Consider the following 24,796-nt stretch of genomic DNA (forward strand, 5'->3'; position numbering starts at 1 on the left):
TTTGAGGGCCAGAACTGTTGGTGATTTGCAGGTGTTCAAATACTTATTTGCAGTAGTAACACACAAATAAATTATAAATAAAAAAATCATACATTGTGATTTCCGGATTTTTTTGTTTTAGATTATGTCTCTCAAAGTGGACATGCACCTAATGTCACGCTCAGCGGCCCCCGCTGCCCCCACATCTGCCTAAGCCTCTGCTCCTCATATCACAGCCCCTGTTTTAAGATCATTCATGTTTTTTCCTGCCTCAGTTTCTGTTTATTTCATCCTGTTTGGTCCTGCACTGCCTATCACCCATTTTCTGCTCCTGTCACTCTCTCCCAGCAATCTGCACTCATCTGCTGCACCCTGTCTCTGCAATCACCACTCACCTGCCACACCTGTTCAGCTCACTACTTAAGCTCCACTCTCACTCTCCTCAGTGCCAGATTATTGAAAGCCTCACAGCCAGTAAATTATCCAGCATTCGCTTGTTCCTAGTTTCTTCGTTTTTGACCACAGCTTCCCTCTTGATTCCTCGCTTTGACTTTGCCCCTGTCTGGATACCACGCTCTCGGCCTACACGGTACAACCTCGCTCTCCTCTTCGACCACGACTACGGATCATCCTTTTGCCTGTTCACACAGCTCCTGGCTCTCGACCCCTGCTACGTCCCTGGATTCTGTTTCCTGCCCAGCACCTCCAACGTTCTCTGTCTCAGCCCTGCTCCTGCCACAGAAGATTGGACCAGAACTGAGGCTCGGATCCTCCCCAGATGAACGCCTTTAATAAATAAAACCTTTTATTTTAATATTGTCCTGAGTCAGGTGTTGTGCTGATCCATACAGACTCGTTACAGTTTAGAGATGAACTGTCATGCGCTGAAATACGTTCTGGATAAAATACAGTGAGAAACGGGAACGGAGGACAATTAGCGTTTATGCAAATTAGCTTAGCATCGTAGCACCAATGTTTTCCTATTATGGCGTCAGCCTCTTTTGTTAGTTAAAAATATGTTCAGAACCGATGGGATGAGTAACTTAAAATATGTTTAAAGTTAGAAAACACTCACCATCTTCTATAAATGATTCAAGTAGAGCAGTGGCCGTGTCCAAACCACCCTCCAATCGCTCCATCTAGCTCGCTTTGACTTTTTTGGTCGGACACCAAGCACAACAACACCTGCACTTCTGCATTTGACCACGGCTTTGATATTATTATTGTTTTCTTTTTTTTTATATCTTCAAAATACGTACAAGAAACACTCCTCGAGTTATCGCTAAAGGCAGGCGGTAGAGAAAAATGGCGGATTGGGTTGTTTGGAAAGACTCCACAGACTCCTCTCCCCGACCAATCAGTGTTTCTGACGTCACGGCTCGGCTCGCTTGGACCCCTTGAGAAGCCGGGCCAGAATTCTGGGAGGTGAGCTGGTCCCAAGTACTATGGAAATAACCTCAAACATGGGTCGAGCCGGAAATATCCGACCCGCACCGTGACAGTGGAAAAGGGGCATTATTCTCTCATTTTGGCACTGACCCTCTTATTCAACCCCCTGAGCTCTTCTGGAATGTGTATGTGTGCGTGTATGCGTTTGTGTACTTGTGCATATCAGTTGACTATAGTTGGCTTCAACACCACAGCACCTGGAGGGATGACCACCCAGGACCACCCCCACCCCCCCAGGCACCTAATTCTCAACTTCCTCTCCTATGCCTTTCTTTGCCAGGTGGCTCTGGACCCTGCACTCAGATGTGGCCCCCGGCATCGGAACCATTGGCAATCCAAGGATCGAAGAGGGAAACGATGGGGAGAGCTGAGGAGCCTTGGCTATGCCTAAGGGTGAACCACTGAACACTGAAGGACAAGATGGATGTGCCTCCAAAGCTGGTTGGAGGGGAGTTGGAGGTCCCCAGAAAGCTGAGGTCCAGGGGCTTAGAACCGAGGGGGGACAGTGGAAGGGCACTACCCAAGCCCTGCAGGGCATGACCTCCCAGAAGAGCAGCTGCTGCTCCAGGGATGATAATATGAGCTCTGCTCAAATAGGACCACTCTGAATCCTTATCACCACCACCAGCAGCGAGCCCTCCACTCTGACTTCCCTTCAGCAGAGAGCCCACGCCACCTGGGAGGCCCTGCTCTTGAGCCACAAAGTGGCCGTGCGCTTTGATGTGCTTCCTCAGAGAGCTGGGATCTGGATAAAAAAATGGACTGTACTTATATAGCACCTTTCTATCTTATCAAGTTACTCAAAGCACTTTACACTACAATCTGTTCCTTATTTACCCATTCATACAACACTCTACTGGATCTATACAAAGATAATGTTAATCTGTAGAGATTAATCAGTGTTTTATCACACTCATACACCGATGGGAAACACACAGAGGCAATTCAGTGTCTTGCCCAGGGACACTTCAATATGCGACTGCTGGTGGAATCAAACCCCCAACTCTTTAACTGGAGGATGACTGCTCAGCCACAACTGCTCTTTAGGTCCTGGGTTTTAAGTAATTCTCCACAAACATCAGTCTCCTGACAGTTTCAGGTCTTTGTGCTCATTTAGACTTTGTTGTTCCATCATGAGACTCTTTAAGGACGAGTGGAGATCCTGGGCCTACGAGACTTTGACAATATTCATTAGGGAAAAAGGTTTTCGCCATAAACTCAGCCTCCTGTCTGAATTCTTCTGAGCCTCCTCAGACCTTACAGAGGAGCTTCCAACTCCTCATCAAAGCTGAATTTGGGGCGGTTCAAACGCATATTCACAAGAGGCAAAAATAAATAAAAGTTTGTAAGCTCAAACATCCAGGTAGATAACAAAAAGGTTCAATACTAACCTGAAAGCAAACCGTTTTTTTTTTTTACTGCTTTGGAATATAAATAAATACATGTGTTACATACAGTGTTTATCATACGTCTTCTGTTAAAATGTTCATATAGAAATTTGATATATTTTTATCAGTCGGGGCAAACAGATTACCAGTATCCTGATGCATGCTCAATAATCCAGGTAGAAAAATCTAAACAAGTTAAGTCTGGTCCTCTGGACATTCAAAAAACAAACAAAACAAAAAAGTAGAAACGTTTCATCTTTCATTTGAAAGACTTCTTCAGTCAGGTGCTGTATTCAGCTCAGTCTTATAAATAGCACCTTCTCGTAGTGGATCATCCAGTTTGCTGCTGACAGCCAAAACCAGCTGCTCACATGATCAAGGAGGACCATCAGCCTAATTATGGATCATTAGCACCCTGATGGCCATTTGCTATTCACAGAGGGCTGAGTGAAACTAGCAAAACAGCATTGTAAGAGGGGGACAGTTGAACACGGAGGCCTCTGCCACATATAGAACACTATGGACTTTGTGGATAAGGTGAGGGATGTCATCATGGAAACCTGGCTCCATTTTATATTACAGATCTTATTGTTCATTATTTTCCTAACAGAGAAAAACGCTCTCTGGTTGCAAGTTTACTTGTGGTTCGTAGAATTTACAAAAATAGAAGGGGAGGCAGATCCTTCAGTTATCAGGCTCCTCTCATGTGGAACCAAGTTCCAATCTCTGTCCGTGAGGCTGACACATTATCCAGTTTTAAAACTAGGATTAAGACTTTCCTTTTTGCTAAATCCTATAGTTACGGTCAGCTTGGGTTTCCTGAGCTGTCCGGAGGGCAAACTGACCACACTTTTCACTCTGCTACTGTCTTTACTTACTCTGCTCAACCTGTTTTGCATTTGTAATTATTTTTTATATCCTTAACGTGCTTTCAGGTACATCTGGACCTATATCTGGACCTACCATTCTGTGTTCGTCTGTCTCTCCTTTCCGTCTTCTCAAACCAGCCGGTCAAAGCAGATGGCCGCTTGTCCTGAGCCTGGTTCTGCTGGAGGTTTCTTCCTTTTAAAAGGGAGTTTTTCCTTTCCACTGTTGCCACTGTGCTTGCTCAGGATGGGGGACTGCAACAAAGCCAAGATTCAACTTGTCTGCTGCTTCCTTATGTAGTGTTATAAAAGGCTAGGTTAGCTTCAGAGCTACACTACAGTCATATTTTAAATTAACGGGTTCTCTCTTTTTCGAGCTACTTACAGATATATGACAGAGGTACTGTGCGTAGATGGTTTAATCAGTGACATGAGACGTTAATTTTCTTTGACCCATGAAAATAAATGTGGTCATTTATTAACAGAATAAAAATTTAACGTCAAAACATTGTACACTTGATTAGACTGGTCTGGTTCTGATTAATAAAACTTGGCACGTTTTATTTAATAAAAACAACAGACATTTCTGAAGGCATCTGGATTAATTACTGGCAAGATAGAAGTTTAAACATGGGAAATTATGGAGGAGTTTAAAGGAAATATATGGAGGAAGATTTATGTCTGTAGACCAGAACAACACGCTCCTTTCAAGTGCAGTTCGCCCGCGGTACACTTGTAGTGAAGCTCGTGACGACTCTTTACCTTGGCAGAGGATGGGTCCGCTGCGGTCAAGAGGTCCATGGCACGCCACCTTTCAGCATCTCCTCAGGGTGGCTGCGACTTGGCAGAAGTCGTGAGATACTCCGTTCTACAGAACAACTTCCTCAGAAAGGCATTCGCTGGGTGGAGCCACAGCGAGGCGTCGTGGCTCCTGCAGAGATGGATGGCTCCATCAGACTGGAAAACTGAGTCCGAAGTTCCACTCAGCAGTGGAAAAACTCCAGAACTACTCCACAGTACTCCAGAAGACTCGAGAAGACTTCAGAAGACCTCAGCCATTACTCCACAGACTCAGAAAAGACTCAGAAGAGGTCAGAAGAGACTCAGAAGAGACTCACAGTTCCAGGAAGTGTCGACTTTTAAAGAGTTCTGTTTCCGGTCACTTTTAGTAAGTCCTGATTGGTTGATGCAACGAACAGGGGTGTGGTTCTAGTGACGTCACAGGGTTTTTCAAGTCAAGAAAACAGCAGAAATGTTTAGGAACAGACAGAGAAATGTTTTGGCGAAGTGACTAACACTACAGGTGCCAGTTCTCTTGTTTACTGTCTGAGAGCTTTAAAAACACGACAGCTCGTTCCAACAACTTGTTTTTTTGACTGTCTCCGACTTTTGACCGACATCACTCTTCTCATTTCAGACAGAAGATCAAGATGCATAATTATTTTGTAAAATAGACTTTAACTTGATTTCTAATTTGAATGAGGATTAAAAAATCATTAATACTGTTTCACAGTTGATTTAAAATGAGTGGTTCACTTCAACATTTAAAAATTGTATGAACTAAACACACTTTTGATTATCAAGATATTGTAAAATAGTAATGATAATATACAAAAGAGAGTGTTCTTTCAATTGATTAGTTCAGGATACAATTAGAAAGTCTCTGGATGAGCTAATTTGTATTTCTGGATTCAAATCAATGAAATAACAGTTCCTGTCCCATGAAGGTCTTCAGAGGCAGGTTTTGGTCAGAGGCCTAGTCCACTATACTTAGATAGAGAACTTTACTAATTGGCTTTTATGCATGTGAATGTTTCTGTAAAGTGCCCTGAGACAATTTTGTTGTGATTTGGCGTTATATAAATAAAATTAATTGAATTTAAATTGAATTGATGAAACAATGGTCTCTTTTGATGTCCATCACTCTTTACGTGAATTCCTGCTGATAAGGCAGTAGAGGTGGTCAGTTTAAGGTTAAAATCAGACACCACTCTGATCAGCAGGACCATGTTTTCACCAGAACAACTGTGTCAACTCTTGAAACTGTGCCTGCAATAAACCTACTTCACATATGGGTGCCAATATTATAGGCAGAAACATGGGTGTGCTATGGGGTCTCCAGTTTCTCCTATTGTTGCCAAACTGTACATGGAGGAGGTAGAAAAGAGAGCCAATATCCTTTTTAGGGACACCACTAAGTCATTGGTTCAGATATGTTTGACAACACCTGGGTTAAAATAAAATCTCAGGAAGTCCAACATTTTTCTGATCACATATACTCTGTGGATAAATATATCCAGTTCACAAGAGAAGATGTAAAAAATGGAAGGTTGGCTTTCTTGGACGTGAGGTCTAAGTTTCTGATAGAGGACATTTGCAAACTGAGGTGTACCGCAAACCCACCCACACAGACACAACATCCCAGTGGCTTTTAAACCCCGAAATACATTATGGCAAAGGCTGGTTCATCCCAAAGATCCAATCCTCCGGCACACAAAGAGTAATATTGTGTATGCTCTTCAGTGTCAGGAGGGCTGTGATCAGTCTTACATCAGGGAACCTAAACAGCCACTGGCCAAAAGGATGGCCCAGCACAGAAGATCAACATCATCAGACCAGGACTCTGCGGTCTACACTCATCTCCAGGCCAGCGGCCACTCTTTCAGGGATGAAGATGTTCATATCCTGGATAGAGAGGAACGATGGTTTGAGAGAGGAGTAAAGGAGGCCATCTTTGTGAAAATAAACCATCCATCATTAAACAAGGGCGGAGGCCTCCGTGTTCAACTATCCACAGGGCAGCTGTGGTTGAGTGGTTAGAGCAGTTGTCCTCCAATGCAAAAGTTGGGAGTTCAAATCCACCCGCAGTCACGTGCTGAAGTGTCCCTGGGCAAGACACTGAACCCCTCATTGCCTCCGATGTGTGTCCCATTGGTGTATGAATGTGATAAAGCACTGATTACTCTTTTTAGAATGATTTGTTCAATTAGCTTTGAAGAGATCTAGTAGAGTGCTGTATGAATGGGTAAATGAGGACAGATTATAGTGAACTTTGTGTATCTTGATCAGATAGAAAGGTGCTATATAAGTACAGTCCATTTACTAACTACCATTTAACACCAAAGCTGTTAAATGGTAAATGGACTGTATTTATATAGCGCCTTTCTATCTTAATTCAAGACACTCAAAGCGCTTTACACTACAATCTCTGTCCTCATTTACCCATTCATACAGCACTCTACTAGATCTCTACAAAGCTAATTGAACAACTCATTTTAAAGAGACTAATCAGTGCTTTAGATCACATTCATACACTGATGGGACACACATCAGAGGCTATGAGGGGTTCAGTGTCTTGCCCAGGGACACTTCAGCACGTGACTGCGGGTGGATTTGAACCTCCAACTGTCGCATTGGAGGACAACTGCTCTAACCACTCAGCCACAGCCGCCCCAATGGTAAATGTACTGTACTTTTATAGCGCCTTTCTATCTTATTTCAAGATACTCAAAGCGCTTTACACTACAATCTGTGTCCTCATTTACCCATTCATACAGCACTCTAACTGTTATTGCTAGTATCACTCAGCCCACTGTGATTAGCAAACAGCCATCAGGGTGCTAACGATCCATGGTTAGGCTGACGGTCCTCGATCATGTGAGCAGCTGGTTTTGGCTGTCAGCAGCAAACTGATTGAGCCACTACGAAAAGATGCTATTTATAAGACTGAGCTGAATACAGCACCCCGGGCTGAAGAAGTCTTTCGAATGAAAGACAAAACGTTTCTACTTATTTTGTTTTGTTTTTTTAAATGTCCAGATGAACAGACTTAACTTTTTTAGATGGTTTACCAGTAATTTAAACAAAAAGTTTATTTTTGAAGTTTTTTGAAGCAGAAAAGTTGTTCACACTGTTGAAGAAATAATTAAACAACTTGTGTGGAGAGGGGAAGGGGGAACAGTTTCCCCTCCACCTCAACATGTGATTGGCTGTTACTCAAATGGGTTATCTTCAGCCTCATACTTAAGTTTCATTTCATCCCTACTGACTGCCAGAGGGCGGTGCTGAAAGCACTGAATATTCCCTTCGTGCATGCACCGTTCTAATAGTAATACCAACGGAGTCACAGGTGTGACACGGATGACCAGTCAGAGACTATATAGCCTGACGTCATTCGCGGCTCTGCTCCTTTTGTTCTTCTCGCGCGCAGTTCCATTCAGGGAATCAGCACTTTGAACTTTGGACCTTTGCACCGTCGTTGGAGGCCTGACTGCCTATTGGCTGGAGTAGCGTGTTCTCCCTCCTAGGGGCTGTGACGGTTTAGCCTTTGTTCAAGGTATTTTTGCTGTTCGTTGGGGTCTACGGGGGGTTTCGGCCCCCTCCCAACTTGCAGCGTCTTACTACTGTGTGTGTGATTCAAAACTGGTGAGTAGTCTTTTTACTTATATTTTACCATTAGTTAGCGGTAGCGTTCGCTCCACTCCCATTTGTTGGAGGCTTCCAACCACATTGTCTGTTTGGACTGTGCTCCGAAGTTTGTTAATTACGTAGCCAGCTGAGTTCCTGGCCTTGTTTTCATTGGTGAAGGCAAGTGTTTGTTCACCCTCTCCCAGTCATTTTCACCAACCTCATACACAGTTGGACCGAGCTAGCGGTACTAGCCTCCCTACGTTCTGGCCATGTTTTTAATTGGTGAAGGCAAGCGTTCGCGCTACCTCTACCAATCATTTTCACCAACCTCATAAACGGTTGGACTGAGCTAGTGGTGCAAGCCTCTCTGAGTTCTGGCCTTGTTTTAATTAGTGAAGGCAAGCATTCGCGCCCCCTCTCCCAATTGTCCTCTCTTTACCAGCCGAGCTACTGGCATTAGCCTGTCTGAGTTTCTTTGCCTTGTTAATTGGTGACAGCAAGCATGCGCGCCCCCTCTCCCAATTCTCAGCCTATCCTTTCGTCCTGCATTCTGGACGTAGCTGCCAGTGCCGGCCCCTTTGAGTTGCAGTTTTTTACTTTGATTAACAGGCTAAACTGCCTAAAGTAAGGAGCATGGATGGCTCTCACTGCTGCACAGATTGTGGGGCAGTGCTCCAAGCAGATGACGGTCATGACCTGTGTCCTACCTGCCTTGGGCATGACCATCTGATGGAGGCTCTGTCAGTGAACCCCTGCATGAACTGCAGCTTCATGCCTCATGCCGTGAGAGTGGCTCGGCTGGCCCAGTTTCACCTGAGCTCGGCAGTGACCTCCCACCTTCTGGGTAGGAGGCCCCACCTAGGCCCTCAAAGTGCCGGACTGAGGCTGCAGTCTATGTGGCCCCTCCTACAAAGAGGCAAGCCAAGTCTGATCATGGCCTCTCCACGAGGGTGAAGCAGTTGTTCACAGAACTGGCTGAGATGAAGTCCCTTTTCAGGCATGCCATCTGGAGACTGAGCCAGTGGCAGCGACTGGACTCTCCTCCCCACCCATGCCTGAGCTGGCTGCAGAGGAGGATGTGTTATCCTTGGCTGCCTCTGCCTCTCAATTTTTAAGTGAGGAGGAAGGGCAGTCATCTCAAGTCTCAGAGACTGGTTCAATTTCTTCGTCTTGGAGCGCACCAGGTCAGGTGACAGCTCAATGCAGGACGTCATGCGTATGGACCTGTGACAGCTGCAGCTGGACGTCCCACAACCAGAGGAGCCCACTCCTGGAAGTGCCATCTTCAGGTGCGGGCGGGCCCCTCCTCCCTTTTCTGTCCCTCCATCTGAGGAGTACCAGAGAGAGTTGCATGGTTGCTGGTGGGACCCAAAAGTATTTACACACCTCTCCGCGGATGGCCGAGTGTTGGCGTCTATGCATGAGCCGGCCGCAGCGGGCTTGGATCGCATGCCGGCAATCAAACCTGCTGTTGCCTCGCTCATCGTATCACCAGAAGAAGCTCCGCGCAGTGATGTTCGATGCTCATGAGTTCCGTGTTGCGTTACAAATGAATTCCTCTGCAGAGCTTATTATGCCGGAGAGCATGCTGGCCGCGTCTGCAATTCCATGGCGCACCTCATGTTTGCCCTTTCCGCATCTGTTCAGAGCACTAGAGGTGCAACAGTAGCAATGGACTTTAGCAATGCAGCACTTCAGGCCTTTGTGTTGATGACAAGAGAACTTGGACGCATGATGTCCTTCTTGGTCCAGGCTCGCCAGCAGGTCTGGTTAGCGCAGTCAACATTGACCGAGCCATGTCGTAGAACCTTCTGTAATGCCCCGGTGGTGCCAGGGGAGTTGTTTGGTTTGGCTGCTTTGGAAGAGCTGGAATGGACCGTCCAGGTGCGACAGACAAGGCAGCAGCTTTCAAACCTTAGTAGGGCGATGCCCCCTCTACCTCCACTGCATTCAAAGGCGCCCATCGGCTGACCCCGGCATTTGGCCACCACCTCGGGGTCACAATCAGCCGGGTGGTCTTTACCCTCATGCAGTTCAGCAGAGACCCAGTAGGAGCTTTCATGTGTCGGTTCACCAACCAGCTGGACAGGTTCGGACCGGGGACTCTGGCCCCCCACGGTCCCTAGGAGCCGTGGAGGGAGACGGTGATGTCACCAGGCCGACCATCGGATATTTCTCCCACCAGCAGCTCAGTTACTGGGCTGCTCACGCTGTAGACACAAGGTTCGTTGCCACTCTGACCCATGGTTACCGGCTACAGTTCCGACGGCGACATCACATCTCATGCCGGGTCAAGATGACTGTGATCGCCGACCTGGGGTAGGCTCGAGCACTAGACCAGAAGATTTCCACCCTCCTGGCCAAGGGTAAAATCGAGGCAGTGGACCCTCTGCAGCAACCCAGTGGCTATTACTCAACTTACTTCCTTGTGCAAAAAAGAACGGGCAGGTTTCGTCCCATTTTAAATCTGAGGGGACTCAACCAGTACCTAAGGGTGCTGCCCTTTCATATGCTCACAACGGCGGAGGTCCTTCAATCTGTCACTATGGGAGAATGGTTCACTTCTATAGACCTGAAAGATGCTTATTTTCATGTGCCTATTGTAGCAGAACATTGCCACTTTCTCAGGTTTGCCTATCAGGGTCACTACTGGCAGTTCCGGGTACTCTGATTCGGGCTCTCTCTCTCCCCGTGGGTGTTCACTCAGGGCGTGCCCTCTCTTCTCTACAGGCCTACAGAGTGAAGGTTCTGCCATACCTAGACGATTGGCTTCTCTGCGCCCAGTCTCGCGTGTGTGCCTTTCGTGACACGAGTCGCCTGCTGCTTGTTCATGTGTCCCAGTTGGGCCTCAATTTCCCCTTTTGCACCGCCCCTAAGAAGCCACAATTCTGGGCAGCCCGCCACAGAAAGAACCCTTTCGCACCAGCCCTTTAGCTAGTATTTTTAGCTGATTTGAGTCTGATTCAGGACCTCTTTTCGTCCCTGCTTCTCTGGTGGGACCGAGCGAGCTCAGCTGAGCTGAGTCGGGACCGAAACGTGAATGCAGGACTCTGATTGGTCAGGGGGAGGAGTCACTGGATCTCAGAAACTTTTCACTGAGCCGCCATTTGCAATTTCTCTGGATGCGGAGTAGCGGCTGAATCTATTTTTAAGATTTTAAAAACAATAATGACAACGCCGTGCTTAATTCTGAAGTCGAGGTGTATTTTGTGTTTGGTGACCGACTATAAAATTTGAGCAAGTGGTGTCACCGCAGAGGATCATACGAGCTGCCGAGCCATTGAAGCCCGCGAGGCCGAACCCCGAGCCCCGGCCTCGCCTGCTCACAAAGGCCGGATTTGAGCCCTGCCAGGCAGGAGGACTGGGATGGAGGGATGGGGGGTGGAAACGTTATTATTATTATTTTTTTTTACATTTTATGTATAAAATATGTTTTTTTTCATCAGTGAAGATTAAAAATAAATAAACTGTGCCAGCTTTATCATGAAATCCTGTTTTCCCTTTGATTTTATTAAATAATCTGTTAATTAAAGTTAATTCAACTGAAAAATTATAAAAAGACAAACATATTGAATCTCTCATATTTCCCTCAAACAGGTTTAAAGAGACGCAGCCTTTGGTTCAACATTATTCTAACTCACAGATGTACAAATCACAAAACAAGAATTACACTTTAAATTAAAGCTTTAAATCAAAGCTAAACTTTAATTCAAAGCTAAAAATAATCTTTATACAAGATAAAATAATCTGTATACAAGAAACAAAACCACAGTGAGTGCAAATACATCAAATGATGAAGAAAAATATAGAATTTTAAATATAGATATCCTGATGCATGCTCAATAATCCAGGTAGAAAAATCTAAAAAAGTTAAGTCTGGTCCTCTGGACGTTCAAAAAACAAACAAACAAAAAAAAAATTTAGAAATGTTTCTTTTTTCATCCAAATGACTTCTTCAGTCTGAGGTGCTGTATTCAGCTCAGTCTTATATAGATAGCTATGAGCTGAATACAGCACCTCAGACTGAAGTCTTTCGTATGAAAGACGAAACATTTCTACCTTTTTTTTTGTTTTGTTTTTTGAACGTCCAAAGGACCAGACTTAACTTTTTTAGATTTAGATATAAATGTTTTTGTAGAATCTGGTTCATCCGATTTTATTCAGTTCAGTTTATTTATACAGCGCCAAGTCACAACAGAAGTCGTGTCAGGGCACTAAGTTAACAGAAACATTCATATATAAAAATAATAATTTAATATTATTTATCTGAGGAGCAGACTACTCATCGCAGAACTGTCATTAGCAGGACTTGGATTCTGGACATGCCTCCAGAATTGGTCCTAAAGTGCAGATTCAAATTCAGGCTGAGCTGAGCTGAGCCAGGCTGAGTAGCGATGTGCAGGGCTGAGCAGAGTTGGAGCTTATTAAGGGCAGTGCAAAAGAGCTTAATGTCAACCTGGAGGCCTGATCCCTTCCCAGACGATCACCTTTCTTGGGGTGGTTTTGGATTCACCCTCCATGAGAGCTCACCCATCTGCTCAAAGGGTGGGGGACATACTCCAGCTGGTCAGTCGGTTCAGGCTGGGCAGGTAGCTCCCCTATGTCGCTTTCTGCAGCTACTAGGCAAACTGACGTCAGTCACTCAGGTTGTGCCCTTAGGCCTGCTGTTACTTCGTCCCTTGCAGAAGTGGCTCAACAGCTTTCACCTGGATGCCAGGCTGCACAGGCATTGCAAGCTCACAGTGACACAGTCATGTCTTTGTGCCCTGACTACTTGGAGGAACGAAGACTACTTGTCCAGGGGTGTCCCGATGGGAGTGTTGGTGTGTCGCAGGGAAGTGGTTATGACAGATGCCAGCTCCATGGGATGGGGCGCGGTGTGGCAACAGAGAGCAGTTCATGGCCAATGGGGTCAAAGGACTGCTCCAAGCATATAAATATGAAGGAGCTGCGTGCAGTTCATTTGGCACTCAGGCACTTCCTGCCCAAGCTGGAAGGGCGGCATGTTCTCGTTCAGTCAGAAAACACCTCTGTTGTCTACCACATCAACCACCAGGGGGGCACCAGGTCAGTGCAACTTCTGAGGGAGTACAGAGAGCTCCTGGAATTGGACTCTCCTCGCCTGTCCACCCTGCGGGCGGCATACTTACCAGGACGACACAACCAGGTCGTAGATTTTCTCTCCCACCAGGGGTCTGAGAGTGGTCCCTCCACAGCAACATAGTGCTGATGATCTGGGACCATTTTGGTCAGACGGACGTAGACCTGTTTGCGACAGAGGAGTCAACTCAGTGTCCCCTGTGGTACTCCCTTACGGGGGCATTGTGCCAGGACGCTTTGGCTCATCCTTGGTCAAGGGTCCTCCTCTATGCCTTTCCACCCCTTTCTCTGATTTGGCCTACCCTTCAGAGACTCCTAGAGGAGGGCCACAGGATGCTGCTGGTGGCTCCGTAAAGGCCAGCAGGACCATGGTTCCCACTGCTACCGAGTCTATGTCAGGGCGTCCCATGGTGTCTTCCGGCCAAGAGGGACATGCTGTCTCCCCAATCCTGAAAGTCTTCAGCTGTGGGTTAGGGTATGTAAGTACAGTTCTATGAATCCCGGATGAACGCCAGAGCTTCTCTGTCACTCAGAATCCTTGCATTTCATGAGAAGATTCTGTAGGAGCAGAGCCGCGGATGACGTCAGGCTATATAGCCTCTGATTGGTCATCCGTGTCACACCTGTGACTACTCGAACGGCGCATGTGCAAAGGGAACATTCGGTGCTTTCAGCACCATCCTCTGGCGGTCATCTGGGATTCATAGAACCGTAGTTACATACGCAACTTTAGTTTGTCAACTTTAAAGGTAACAAATTACTGTGAACTCAGCCTTAGGTTTGTTATGTTTTAATAAATGTGAAACAGAGACTCTTCTTTTCAGCATGTAGCTGCAGAGGAAAAGGAAGGATAAAGCTTATTTACACTATGCAAGACGTCAACATATTTCTTCTCATTGAAAGTTTTAAAAGAAAAATTCTTTCCTTTTCTTCTCTCATAGCCTCTAAGAACTGTCTCTGTGCACAAGCTGCTTGCAGAAACTTTTTCCTGCACAAGTATGCACCAACTATTGTGTGACTGATCAGAACATTGTGGGCGTTTTGATGTGGAAAAAGTGGGTGAACTACAGTGCTCTTATTTTGTTTCAGCTGAAGAGCAGCTGTCTGAGGCTGTTAGAATCCTGAGGCGTTCCCGGGCCAGCTGAGAATCATAGTCCCTCCAGCGTGTCCTGGGTCTTCCCCTGGGCCTACTCCCGGTGGGACGTGTCCAGAAAACCTCACCAGGGAGGCGTCCAGGAGGCATCCTAAACAGATGCCCGAGCCACCTCAACTGGCTCCTCTTGACATGGAGAAGCAGCGGCTCTACTCTGAGTCTCTCCCGGATGATCGAGCTTCTCACCCTATCTCTAAGGGAGAGCCCAGACACCCTGTGGAGAAAACTAATTTCGGCCGCTTGTATCCGAGATCTCGTTCTGTCGGTCACAACCCAAAGCTCATGACCATAGATGAGGGTGGGAACGTAGATCGATCTGTAATTGAGAGCTTCGCCTTTTGACTCAGCTCTCTCTTCACCATGACAGACCTGTACAGCGCCCGCTTCACTGCAGACGCTGTACCTATCCGCCTATCAATCTCACGTTCCATTTTTCCCTCATTACTGAACAAGACCCCAAGATACTTAAACTCCTCCACTTGGGGCAGGACCTCCTCCCTAACCCAGAGGGCACTCTACCCTTTTCCGGCTCAAGACCATGACCTCGGATTTGGAGGAACTGATCCTCATCCCAGCCGCGTCGCATTCGGCTGTGAACCACTCCTGCGAAAGCTGTAGATCACGATCTGATGAAGCCAATAGGACTACATCATCTGCAAAAAGCAGAGACGCAATCCTAAGGCCACCAAAATGGATCCCCTCAACACCTTGGCTGTGACTAGAAATTCTGTCCATAAAAGTTATGAACAGAATCAGTGACAAAGGGCAACCTTGGCGGAGTCCAACTCTCACCGGGAACAAGCCCGACTTACTGCCGGCAATGCGGATCAGGCTCTGAAACCAGTCATACAGGGACCTAACAGCCCGTATCAAAGGGCCTGGTACCCCATACTCCCAGAGTACCCCCCATAGGGTTCCCTAAGGGACGCAGTCTAATGCCTTCTCCAAGTCCACAAAGCCCATGTACACTGGTTGGGAAAACTCCCACACACCCTCCAGGACCCTGCTGAGTGTGTAGAGCTGGTCCAGTGTTCCACAACCAGGAAGAAAACCGCACTGCTCCTCCTGAATCTGAGGTTTGACTATCTGACGGACCCTCCTCTCCAGAACCCCCGAATAGACCTTACCAGAGAGGCTTAAGAGCATGATTCCCCTGTAGTTGGAACACACTCTACGGTCCCCCTTTTTGAATAGGGGGACCACCACCCCAGTCTGCCAATCCAGGGGAACTTCCACCGATGTCCACGCAATATTGCATAGTTGCGTAAGCCAACACAACCCTACAACATCCTGAGCCTTAAGGAACTCCGGGCAAATCTCATCCACCCCTGGGGCCCTGCCACCGAGGAGCTTTTTAACCACCTCGGTGACCTCAGCACTAGAGATTGGAGCGCCCTACCCAGAGTCCCCAGGCTCCACTTCCTCAGTGGAAGATGTGCTGGTTGGATTGAGGAGGTCTTCAAAGTATTCTGCCCACCGACCCACGACATCCCGAGTTGAGGTCAGCAGCGCACCACTCTCACTATAAACAGTGCTGGTGGCATACCGCTTTCCCTCCCGAGACACTGGATGGTGGACCAGAATCGCCTTGAAGCCGTGCGGAAGTCATTCTCCATGGCCTCTCCGAACTCCTCCCATGCCCGAGTTTTTGCCTCAGTGACCACCCGAGCCGCATGTCGCTTGGACTGCCGGTACCCATCAGCTGCTTCTGGGGTCCCACAGGCCAAAAAGGCCCGATGGGACTCCTCCTTCAGCCTGACAGCATCCCTCACTGACTGTGTCCACCACCGGGTTCAAGGGTTGCCGCCGCGGCAGGCACTGACAACGTTGCGGCCGCAGCTCCGGTAAGCCGCCTCGACAATAGAGGCAAGGAACATGGCCAACTTGGACTCAATGTCCCCCACCTTCCCCGGAACATGTTCGAAGTTCTCCCAGAGGTGGGAGTTAAAACTCCCACAGGAGACTCTGCCAGACATTCCCAGCAAACCCTCACAACACGTTTGGGTCTGCCAGGTCTGACCGGCATCCGCCCCCACCATCGGAGCTAACTCACCACCAGGTAGTGGTCAGTGGACCGCTCCACCCCTCTCTTCACCCGAGTGTCTAAGACATGTGACCGCAGATCAGATGAGACGACAACAAAGTCAATCCTCGAACTGCGGCCTAGGGCGTCCTGGTGCCAAGAGCACATATGGACACCCTTATGCTTGAACATGGTGTTCGTTATTGACAATCCATGACGAGCACAGAAGTCCAACAACAGAACACCACACGGGTTCAGATCAGGGGTGCTGTTCCTCCCAACCACACCCCTCCAGGTCTCACTGTCATTGCCCATGTGAGCACTGAAGTCCCCCAGCAGAACAAGGGAGTCCCAGGAGGTGCACTTTCCAGTATCCCTTCCAAGGACTCCAAAAAGGGTGGATAATCTGAACTGCCATTTGGTGCATAAGCACAAACGACAGTCAGAACCCATCCCCCCACACGTAGGTGGAGGGAGGCCACCCTCTCATTCACCGGGGTGAACCCCAACACACAGGCACCAATATGGGGCAAATAAGTATGCCCACTCCTGCTCAACGCCTCCCACCAGGGGCAGCTCCAGAGTGGAAGAGTGTCCAGCCCCTCTCAAGGAAACTGGTTCCAAAGCCAGAGCCATGCGTAGAGGTGAGTCCGACTATTTCCAGCCGGAACCCCTCAACCTCACACACCAGCTCAGGCTCCTTCCCCACCAGTGAGGTGACATTCCACGTCCCAATAGCCAGCTTCTGTAGGCGAGAAACAGAACGCCAGGGTACCCGCCCTCGGCCACCACCCATCCCACATTGCACCCGACCTCTTTGGCCCCTCCCACAGGTGGTGAGCCCATGGGAAGGGGGACCCACGTCTCCTCTTCAGAAGACTCCTTTAATCTAACTCAGCATGTAAACGGTCCCACCCAAGAGCGTGGGCATAAACTGGACCTTGTTTTAACTCGTGATGTGACTGTTAGTAATCTTGAAATTGGTGATAATATTTTTTCAGACCACATGCCAGTCCAGTTTGAGTTCACCCTCCCCCATCTAACTCCTAAGCCGTGCATTCCTGCACGTAGTAGCCGGGCCATTAACCACTTCACTGCCGCACGTTTCACAGATGTTTATAACTCTGAAATGATCATTCAGCCCCTGGTGTTTCTCACCACCACGGAAGCGCTGACATCCCAGTTCAACTCTATCTGCTTAAAAAGACTCTGGATCATGTCGCTCCTGTTAAAGCTAGAAAATCAAAACTCAGAGCAGAACCTTGGCTGAGTGACGTCAACAAGGCCGTTAGGCAGCAGTGCAGGGGGGCGGACAGCAAGTGGAGGAAAGACAGGCTGCAGGTCTCTTTCCAAATACTTGAAGAGAGTTGTAGCCGTAATCAGAAAGCAGTAAAAGCTGCTAAATCCAAATACTTTTCTGATATCATAACCTCAAACTCTCACAACCCACGTGTCCTCTTTTCTACCCTAAACTCTGTTCTCCACCTCACTGAACCATCACCTCTGGAAGCCTCGACTGAGCTGTGCGAGAACTTTTTACACGTCTTTTTGGAAAAAATTATGACCACACAGGCTCTCTTTTCCCCTCTAAAGCCCCCAGTATACTCTCGCGTACGTCCATACGTAGAGGTACGCACGTACGTATGCAGAGGTTTGAGCGTACCCCCCAGGGCATGTCTGTGCAAAGCTCAAATTTTTACAACTGCATACGCGTACGCGGTGTCGCACAATAAACTGCCCAGCGATGGACTGTTTTGTATGAGACACCAATGTATTAAATTCCCCTTCTTCATCTCTGATCTGGCCTTTTCTTTTGTTTTTTCCCAAGAGGCAGTGATCTCTTCCTCCTCCGTTGATGCCATGACTGAAATGGTGAGAAATGAAGGAATATGTCACGAGCGAATTAAGCTCAGGTCCAGCATGGCTGTGGGAGGGTCTCGAGAATTCCTGGTGTGCTGGTCTGATGTGTGGGCTTTAGAGCTAGCGCTCCGTTTTTTTTTTTTTTTTTAGATCTTTTTATTAACAACGTATAAACGCAGAACACCGCTGTGGCAGAGGCTGCCAGCGCTCCTTTTTTTTCTTTTTTCCGACCTGCCAATCAATTCAGTAGGCATGTCAGCAAATGACCAATCGGCGACCTCAATTTGTCCCGAAGGTAAACGCCCCTTGTCTGTGAAGCTGCTCTGCAGCTGCTCAGGGTGTACGCTGGAGTACGAAGAATGAACCCTCTGTGTACAGTACACACGTACGTATGCGTGAATGGACGTACGGGGCAGTATACTGGAGGCTTAACTCATGACCCATCCATCCCACCTCAATCTGTAGCTCTATTTGACCATTTTGAACCCATCACTATCTTCTCTAGAGCAGGTCATGTGCAGCTTGAAACCTTCTGGTTCCACCTTTGATGTGGTCCTCCCTTGACTACTAAAGGAGGTTTTTCCTACTCTAGGTCCATCCATTCTGGCTATAGTAAACAGTAGTTTATTCACTGGCATGGTGCCAAAAACCTTTAAACATGCTGCTGTCCAGCCTTTCCTGAAAAAAACAAACCTTGACCCCTCAGTCGTTTCCAACTTCCGGCCTGTCTCAAAACTCCCATTTGTTTCTAAAATACTGGAGAAAATAGTTGAGTCCCAGTTGAAGTGCTTCCTGGGGATCATGCCATCTTAGAGCTATTCCAATCTGGCTTTAAACTTCTCCAAAGGACTGAAACTGCTCTACTGAACGTTTTTAATGACATCTTCAGATCCACAGATACTGGTGATTCTGTGCTGCTTGTCCTATTGGACCTCACAGCCGCCTTTGACACCATCGACCATGAGATCCTCATTGCTAGGTTGGAGCAGTGGGGTGGGCATCACAGGGTCAGCCCTCAATTGGTTCAGATCCTACCTAACTGACAGATCCTTTTGTGTCTCCATTAAGGATTTTAGTCCTGCAGCGACAGAGCTTAAATGGGGGGTTCCGCAGGGGTCCATCCTGGGTCCCCTCCTATTCTCTCTAAACCTGCTGCCACTTGGTGCTATTTTCCGGAAACACAACATACTGTTTCACTTCTACGCCGATGACTGTCAAATTTACTTCCCCCTAAGACACAATGGTACATGCTCTATTCAACCTCTGCTCGACTGCCTGGCTGACATCAGGGACTGGATGGCTTTAAACTTCTTAAGCTTCAATAAAAAGAAGTCTGAAGTCATGTTGTTCCCTCCCAATGACACGATCACAAACCACTGCATCGACCTTTCCACTCTAACCCTGTCAGAAAAACAAAGGGTCACTAATCTGGGAGTGATAATGGACCCTTCCCTGAAACTTAAAAATCATGAAAACATGATTGTTAAATCATGTTTTTTTCCAACTGAGGCGGCTGTCTAAACTGAAGCCCATATTGTCCAAAAATAACCTGGAGACAATAATACATGCATTCATTACATCTAGGCTTGATTATTGCAATTCACTCCTGTTTGGTATCAGTCAGACCTCCATTGCACGACTACAACTGGTCCAGAATGCAGCAGCCCGATTTTTAACCAGTACAGGCAAAACAGAGCACATTACACCAGATTTGGCCTCAGTGCACTGGCTACCGGTTCACCTTTGAATCCAGTTCAAAATAATCCTGTATGTCTACGAATCGCTGAACAGTTTCGCCTCCCCCATCTCTCTGATCTGCTACAACCGTATGTCCCACCACGTTCCACCAGCGGACCAATTGCTCCTCACAGTTCAAGGAACTCGTCTTAAGCGCAGAGGTGACAGGGCCTTCTCTGTAGCAGGACCAAGACTTTGGAACGAGTTACCTCTGCTTGTCAGACAGGCCCCCTCTCTCTCGGTTTTCAAATCCCGTTTAAAAACTCACTACTATCCAGTAGCTTTCAACACCAGAGGATGTGTTTTGAACCTGTACGCTCCACACTGGTTTGTCGTCATATTTATTATCTGCATCGTTTTTATGTCTATATTTTTGATCTACTTCATTTTGTATATTGCTCCGTGTGTTGTCTATTGTTCTGTCTGTACAGCACTTTGGTTGGCCTTGTAGCTGTTTTAAGTGCTCTATAAATAAAATGGTATGGTATGGTATGGTGTATCGTAAGCTCACTTTAACACAGTTTTTCAAAATAAGACTAGACATGATGACACACAATTGGCTGATTGATGAATAAGCCGCACGATCGGCATGGAATTTTTATTTAGAATAAAATTATTTTGAAATATTTAGGGGCAGCACGGTGGCGCAACTGGTAGAGTTGCTGCCTCTCAGCGAGCAGGTCCTTGGGTCAAAATCCCGGTCCAGGGGCCTTTCTGGGTGGAGTTAGCATGTTCTCTCCGTGCATGCGTGGGTTTTCTCCGGGTGCTCCGGTTTCCTCCCACAGACCAAAAACATGCATGTTAGGCTGATTGGTAACTCTAAATTGTCCCTAGGTGTGAATGAGAGAGTGAATGGTTGTTTGTCTCGTTTGTCTCTATGTGGCCCTGTGATGGACTAGCGACCCGTCCAGGGTGTACCCCGTCCCTCGCACAGTGATTGCTGGACATGGGCACCAGCGACCCCCGTGACTCAAAATGGAATAAGCGGGTAAAGATAATGGATGGATGAATTATTTAGCACCTCCTGCACATTTGTGCTGCCCTTACTGCAGAATTAACTTCCTGTTGCAGCTTAACAGCTGATCAGCTGTTAAGCATGCAGAGTGGAGAAGTCTGATCAGCTGTTCAGAGTGGAGAAGTGGGCGTGGCCAAGAACGCTTGCAGGTGGCAAGGAGAAGACAAGGTAGGGAGCTGAAATCATGACACTGTGCTCTTTTAGAGCGTTTAGTTTAGAAACGTTTAGATTATTGCAAGAGTGTGGGAAAGGTTTAAAACGCCTTTAAATATATATATATATATATATATATATATATATATATATATATATATATAAATAAATAATAAAATATACTACTACTTACTACTTGTACTAATATTCCTACTTTGCGGTTTTTCACTTATTGTGAGGCTACAGGATACGGATCCCACCCGTGATAAACGAGGGACTACTGTAAACCTTAATGTTTTTGGTGAAAAAAATATTCAAGTAGCTAGGAGTTACATTGTGGAGTAGAACAGAGGGAGGTTTTTTTTTGTCCATGGCAGTTCAAAGGGATAAATCCTGGTGAGCAGAGAGAGAGATTTTATCCATCACCAGGTGTAGATGCAGAGACAGGGGGTGGCCAACGGTGGCCTTGACCACCCAAGATCAAGCTTCTCTACCAGCCACCCTAATCATTTGAGGAAATTATACTTCTAAGCAATATAAAAACTAGAAAGAAGTTTCCTCAAATGAGGTGGTGGGTTTACATAGATATATGGCGGCAGCCATCTTAGATTTTGACCCAATTCTTGACGGGACCTATTTTACACCTAGATGCCGCCACACACCAAAATAGAAGTCGACATGTTGCTTACTAATAAGTTAAGGCTTAATATAATAATATATAGGATATAATAATATTAATAATTAATAAGGCTGCTTCAGAATCTGTTAGGAGTCCATGTGAAAAAAGAATTTCTTATAACCATGTGGCCAAGAACAGACACTTTCCATCTTGAGAAGAACGCAGTCTGCTTAAAGCAGCTCACAGACTGACTGATGGGCTGCATGGTCCTAGACCTAGTGCCTGACCTGTTTGTAAACTGCTGCCACACAAATAGATTTTTTCACCAGATCACCAGATGATTTTTGGGGTGGTTCACGGGACAGTTTTAAATGGGCAGATCTTGTCACATCCTGTTTGGTAATCATTCAGACATGTGATGTGTCAGCAGTTTATCGCATTATGAAAACTGGTTAACCTTCGCCACGTCTCTGCGTCCAACTGCCAGAGCTGCTGCTGCGTTCTTCTGACACGTATCCTGGATGTCATTCATGTCCAGACTGAAAACAAACAAACAATAGAACTTTAACACTACAAACACACAGTTAAGACGTTTTAAAAGAACTTAAAAATTAGGCTAATTTCAGGCTTAAAGTTTGTTCCGAGCTGCTGTCACACCACTTATAACCATTTTATATTAGCTGAGGCAGCCATGTAAAATGATAAAAAATGGGAGGTGTTACCGTCAGAACCATTATTATTATTATCACCAAGAGGTTAGTGTGGGATCCTACCAGAGCAGATACTGGTTCACTGCTACAGTGTGTTTAGGGCCAGGGTCTGCAGACTGGAGATGTGAGGCAGAACCCTCGACACAGAAGTCCCACCTGCACACTGTCCCAACTCACCAACAGGCTGTCCTCGCAGAGTACTGTGAGACTTTCCTTTAAGGCACAAACATCCAAACCCACCCACCCATCCATCCATCCATCCATCCATCCATCCATCCATCCATCCATCCATCCATCCATCCATCCATCCATCCACCCACCCATCCAGCCATCCACCCATCCATCACATCCATCCATAACATACACCTATTCAGCCATCCATCCATCCAGGACCACAGCCACTTGCTAAACTTCTGCCACGTCTGAGCCATCAGCTCTGGATGGAGGGTCCGGTCCCCGTGACGTGGACCATCCCTGGGCATCCCATCCGCCCCCTGTTCAGAACACCAGGGATGTACACTGCTCTGATGGAGAGCAGATTTTGGTGTGCCCAACACAGCAGCTGTCTCACAATGTGTAACATTTGGGCTGAGCAAGCACCCCCCCCCACCCCCCCACCCCAGTGGGGGGGTGGGGGGGGGTGTTCATTTATTTCAATAATTCCATTCAAAATGTGAAACTTGAATATTATATTCATTCATTACACACAGACTGATATATTTCAAATGGTTTTTTTTTTTAATGTTGATTATAACTGACTAATAAAAACCCCAAATTCAGTATCTCAGAAAATTAGAATATTGTGAAAAGGTTCAATATTGAAGACACCTGGTGCCACACTCTAATCAGCTATTTAACTCAAAACACTTGCAAATGCTTTTAAATGGTCTCTCAGTCTAGTTCTGTAGGCTGCACAATCATGGGGAAGACTGCTGACTTGACAGTTGTCCAAAATATGACCAATGACACCTTGCACAAGGAGGGCAAGACACAAAAGGCCATTGCTAAAGAGACTGGCTGTTCACAGAGCTCTGTGTCCAAGCACATTAACAGAGGTGAAGGGAAGGGAAAGATGTAGTAAAAAAATAAAATAAAAAAAGTGTACAGGCAATAGGGATAACCACACCCTGAGAGGATTGTGAAACAAAATCCATTCCAAAATGTGGGGGAGATTCACAGAGTGGACTGCAGCTGGAGTCAGTGATTCAAGAACCACCACGCACAGACGTATGCGAGACATGGGTTTCAGTTGTCATATTCCTTGTGTCAAGCCACTCTTGAACAAGAGACAGCATCAGAAGTGTCTCGCCTGGGACTGCTGCTGAGTGGTACAAAGTTATGTTCTCTGATGAAAGTAAATTTTGCATTTCCTTTGGAAATCAAGGTCCAAGAGTTTGGAGGAAGAGAGGAGAGGCACAGAATCCATGTTGCTGGAGGTCCAGTGTCAAGTTTCCACAGTCAGTGATGGTTTGGGGTGACATGTCATCTGCTGGTGTTGGTCCACTGTGTTTTCTGAGGTCCAAGGTCAACGCAGCCGTCTACCTGGAAGTTTTAGAGCACTTCATGCTTCCTGCTGCTGATCAACTTTATGGAGATCCAGAGTTAATTTTCCAACAGGACTTGGCACCTACACACAGTCCCAAAGCTACCAGTACCTGGTTCAAGGACCATGGTACCCCTGTTCTTAATTGGCCAGCAAACTCACCTTACCTTAACTATTGAGAAGCGGAAGATGCAAAATGCCAGATCCAACAATTCAGAAGAGCGGCCACTATCAGAGCAACCTGGGCTCTCATAACATCTGAGCAGTGCCACAGACTGATCGACTCCATGCCACGCCGCATTGCTGCAGTAATCCAGGCAAAAGGAGCCCCAACTAAGTATTGAGTGCTGTACATGCGCATACCTTTCATGTTCATACTTTTCAGTTGGCCAACATTTCGAAAAATCTTTTTTTTTTTTTTTTTATTGGTTTCAAGTAATATTCTAATTTTCTGAGATAAATGAATTTGGGGTTTTCATTATGTCAGTTATAATCATCAACATAAAAAAAACCATTTGAAATATATCAGTCTGTGTGTAATGAATGAATATAATATTCAAGTTTCACTTTTTGAATGGAATTACTGAAATAAATTAACTTTTTCATGATATTCTAATTTTATGACCAGCACCTGTATATACACAAAGAATAGTCAGAGCTTTATCACATTCATACACCGATGGGACACACATCGAAGGAAATGAGGGGTTCAGTGTCTTGCCCAGAGACACTTCGGCACGTGAATGCTGGTGGAATTGAACCAACTCTTGTATTGGAGGACAACTGCTCTA

General features: G+C 46.5%; 1 protein-coding gene across 1 annotated transcript in view; it reads right to left on the reverse strand.

Annotated features, from left to right (window-relative positions):
• wdr59 (WD repeat domain 59) overlaps positions 1–24,796 on the reverse strand; it is a 168,670-nt gene that overhangs the window by 48,483 nt on the left and 95,391 nt on the right. Inside the window, exon 14 of the mRNA XM_037694860.1 lies at positions 22,210–22,291. Coding sequence (XP_037550788.1) covers positions 22,210–22,291 — 82 coding nt within the window. The remainder of the gene's footprint in view (positions 1–22,209; positions 22,292–24,796) is intronic.

This window comes from Nematolebias whitei, chromosome 2 (genome assembly GCF_014905685.2).
Source record: "Nematolebias whitei isolate Nwh7 chromosome 2, NemWhi1, whole genome shotgun sequence".
Lineage (NCBI taxonomy): Eukaryota > Metazoa > Chordata > Actinopteri > Cyprinodontiformes > Rivulidae > Nematolebias > Nematolebias whitei.